This window comes from Pseudomyrmex gracilis, unplaced genomic scaffold (assembly GCF_002006095.1).
Source record: "Pseudomyrmex gracilis isolate BER0280 unplaced genomic scaffold, ASM200609v1 scaffold_4805, whole genome shotgun sequence".
Lineage (NCBI taxonomy): Eukaryota > Metazoa > Arthropoda > Insecta > Hymenoptera > Formicidae > Pseudomyrmex > Pseudomyrmex gracilis.
Window position 1 is genome coordinate 1 of NW_018025389.1, and position 3,244 is coordinate 3,244.

The 3,244-nt window shown below is 43.5% G+C and overlaps 1 protein-coding gene across 1 annotated transcript; it reads right to left on the minus strand.

The window, feature by feature from the left end:
• Positions 1-1,776: 1,776 nt before the first annotated feature.
• On the minus strand, positions 1,777-2,527 carry LOC109863417 (the record flags this gene model as incomplete). The annotated part of the gene is made up of 1 exon (XM_020443679.1): positions 1,777-2,527. A coding segment is annotated over exon 1 (751 nt), but the record flags the coding sequence as incomplete, so codon positions are not given.
• Positions 2,528-3,244: the final 717 nt, after the last annotated feature.

Consider the following 3,244-nt stretch of genomic DNA (forward strand, 5'->3'; position numbering starts at 1 on the left):
TATATAAAGAATATAAGAATATATATTATATACATACATCACGCGCGCTTGAGAAATTTAAAAATTGCTTTTTTAATGCTGTATTATCACTGTAAATCGTATTAACTTTCGACAATAAAATTTGTAGGTTAAATTAGATTAGGTTAGGTTAAGTTAAAATTGTTATTCACATAGTGCAGATCGCGTTCCATTTAACTGTGACACACTGTACTCAAATGTGTTAATCTGTGTCAATTTGTGTTCATTTGTGTCTTCTAAAAGGAAAGCAGCCTTATAGTAGATCGATCGCGCCGATTCAGCAGGCTCACCGGTCCTAGCAACGGCAATGCTAGTTACCGGTTCCGGTGTCGATACATGCTGCGTAGCACTTCGGACAATGCGGCGATGTGTCGCACCCCGTGGCAACCAGCAGTTCTTTCTAGAACTGCTGTTGCTCCGCGATCTAAACAGGTCATTGATCAATGACAGTGATGTCTCATTATATTGCTCAATAGCCTTACTCTACTAAACTTTAGTACAAAAATTGCTGTACAATAATATGTACAATATAGATTTTTTTTAGTACTGATAGTGAATCGCAACACAACCTTTTACAACAGTGCACTTTATTGCCTGTCACCACATAGCAACGCAAGCAGCATGACTACGTCTTGTGTATGTTCCGCTACCGCTATACTTGGCGCGAGACTATGGGTGCATTACGAGTTACGCATATGCACGCATTTATCTATACTATACGTAGTGTACTATAGATAAATGCGCGCTATGCGTAACTCGGAACGCAGCATATATCTACATGAAAGTGTTGTCATCTGGCGGCAACAAGAGGCGAAGTACGCTCAAGCATTGTCCCAAGACGTGGACAAATTTGTAGAACCTAGTTTCTCGGCATTTCGGACTTTGAATCGAGATATCTCCGTTGAGAAGGCACAGAGAAAAAAACCGCGAACTAAGTTTTTTCGTGTTTCGATCTCAACTTTCAATTGAGTCTGCTACGAACTCGATCGGTTTAGCCGTTGTTGAGATCGGAAAATCTCGAAAAGGCTCTCGGCTAAATTTCGCGTATAAGAGGCACGGGGTACCTCGCGCAGGACGCGCGCACTTTGTTTGCGCATATACTTGGCGCGAGGGACTACCGTGCCTCTTGATTAAAAGTGTAAACCATCAGTAGAAGAGATGTCTTAGCAACGCTTTTAGACTTTGCTTTTTGCTCTGTGATTAGAACTTTATCTAATACGTGACGACGTGACTATTTGCCTTCTTTAATTTTTGTATCGCCTATTACGATTAAAGCGCGATATAAATGATGAGTCATGCAGCGCGACGCATATAATACGATATTGATGGTTTAATTCTGAAGGATGTGATTTTGAAACATAAGAAAATCATATATAGTTGAATTCAGCGTAAACAATGCTACAATTTTTCCTTCCAAAAATTTTGAAAATTGAAAAAAATTACGGGTGGGAGTAAATAAAAAAATGTTGAATGAAAAATAAATCCAACTACGCGTTTGTAAAGCCTATAAAATATTATGCAACTTTTATTTAAAACATTGTTTTATATCTCTTACCGTTTTGATGATACTTGCATAAAACAAAAAAACCGGTTTTTTTCGAAAGGGTGTATCACTCCCTAAACGTGCAAGAAAGCACATAAAAAAAATACGGGTCTTTTAGTTTTAGCTACTTTACAACATATTCAAAGCTCATCAAAATCGGAGAGGGACACTTGCGTCACTTCTTTTGTTAATTAAGGATATTGTAGTGACCGCACGGTAAGGTCTCGGTCTATGAACGACGTATCGCTTGTCGTCGTGCGGACTCAGAGCGAGCTTCCATTCCGACATGGTGAACACCTCGTGCAACTGAGATCGTATGCACGACTGCTGTCGCGTCAATTTGGTTGCGTTTCGCAGACACCGCACGTAGTCATCAAAGGTGATCATTTTTGCGACGACGTTTCTCTTCACACCCTTCACTTTCTTCGTGCACTTTCTGTCGCCTACTCGAGTCGCGTACATCTTTGCGCGCAAACTTGCAAACTCCGTCATAACAGCACCGTTGTTCTCATTTTTTATAAGCCATGGTACCTTCTTGTTCGCGTGAGGCATGTTGTATGGATTGTTTACTGGATAGTCGCTTGTATCAAAGCGAGCGATATCGTGCTTCATATTCTCGTACACGTCCTCGCACTTTATGTGGTATATCAAACTGTCGATTTCGGTGTAGAGGATCTTGCAATCGTCACCGTACAACGGTGCCATGTAGTCATACTGGAATTTGTAAAGACAGGTCTTCGATATGTCGAGTATGCACATACCAACGTACAACAGTTTGTTGAATAAAACTTCCAGACGACACAGTTCTATGGCCACCAGATCTTCAGCGAACACGCTGCGACTGTGGAAGTTTGGTTTTGCAATGAGCGCCTTTGCATCGTATCGTCCTTCCCATTTTATAACGAGTCGTGCGTCGGTGTACTTGCGCACGTTCTCCATCGTCTTGCCAAACACCGCGTTGTTCATAAGATTGTAAAAGTTTTTCGCAAACACGTTGGTTGCGTTCGCGCGGTATCGGGTTGAGCTCGATGTACCCGCGCAGCCAAGGCGATTGCGAAAACCGCAGCACCCGATGATTTGCGTCAGGCAAAGCCCGTGTCGCAGACACTGCTGTTGAGGTAGTGAAGCACGTAGCGCTTCTTGTCAACCACCGTGGCGAGCAGTTTGACGTGATTCTTCCTATGTTTACCAGGCGACTCTTCGCGCGTCGGACAAAAGGGTAGATCTCTGTGCGCGTCGTGTAGTTCTTTTGGGTACGTCAGATCCACCTCGAGTATGTAGCCGACGTTGCTGTCTACCGCGACTGTTGATACATCGAACTCGGACGCGTTCTCCATCCATGTGAAGTTACCGTATGGAAGCGATGACACATCGCCCATCCGTAGAAAGTGGTCACGTCGTACATCAAATACGTCGACTGTGCGAACAGGTCGTGCAAACGCGCGTACAACGTAGACCTGTTTGTAATTCAGATTGCACGCGGAGTGCGCGGGTCCTCTGAAGCGTCCCGTCAGATGACAGTAGTCACGCACCCTCTTGTCATCTTGCTCGAATGGTCGTTCGCACACGTGGCAATATTTAGCGTTCCTAAACGGGTGATACTCTATTGACCACAGTACGATTCGACACCGCTCGATTCGACACAGATTTATTCGACACCAAATTATTCGACACCGTACGATT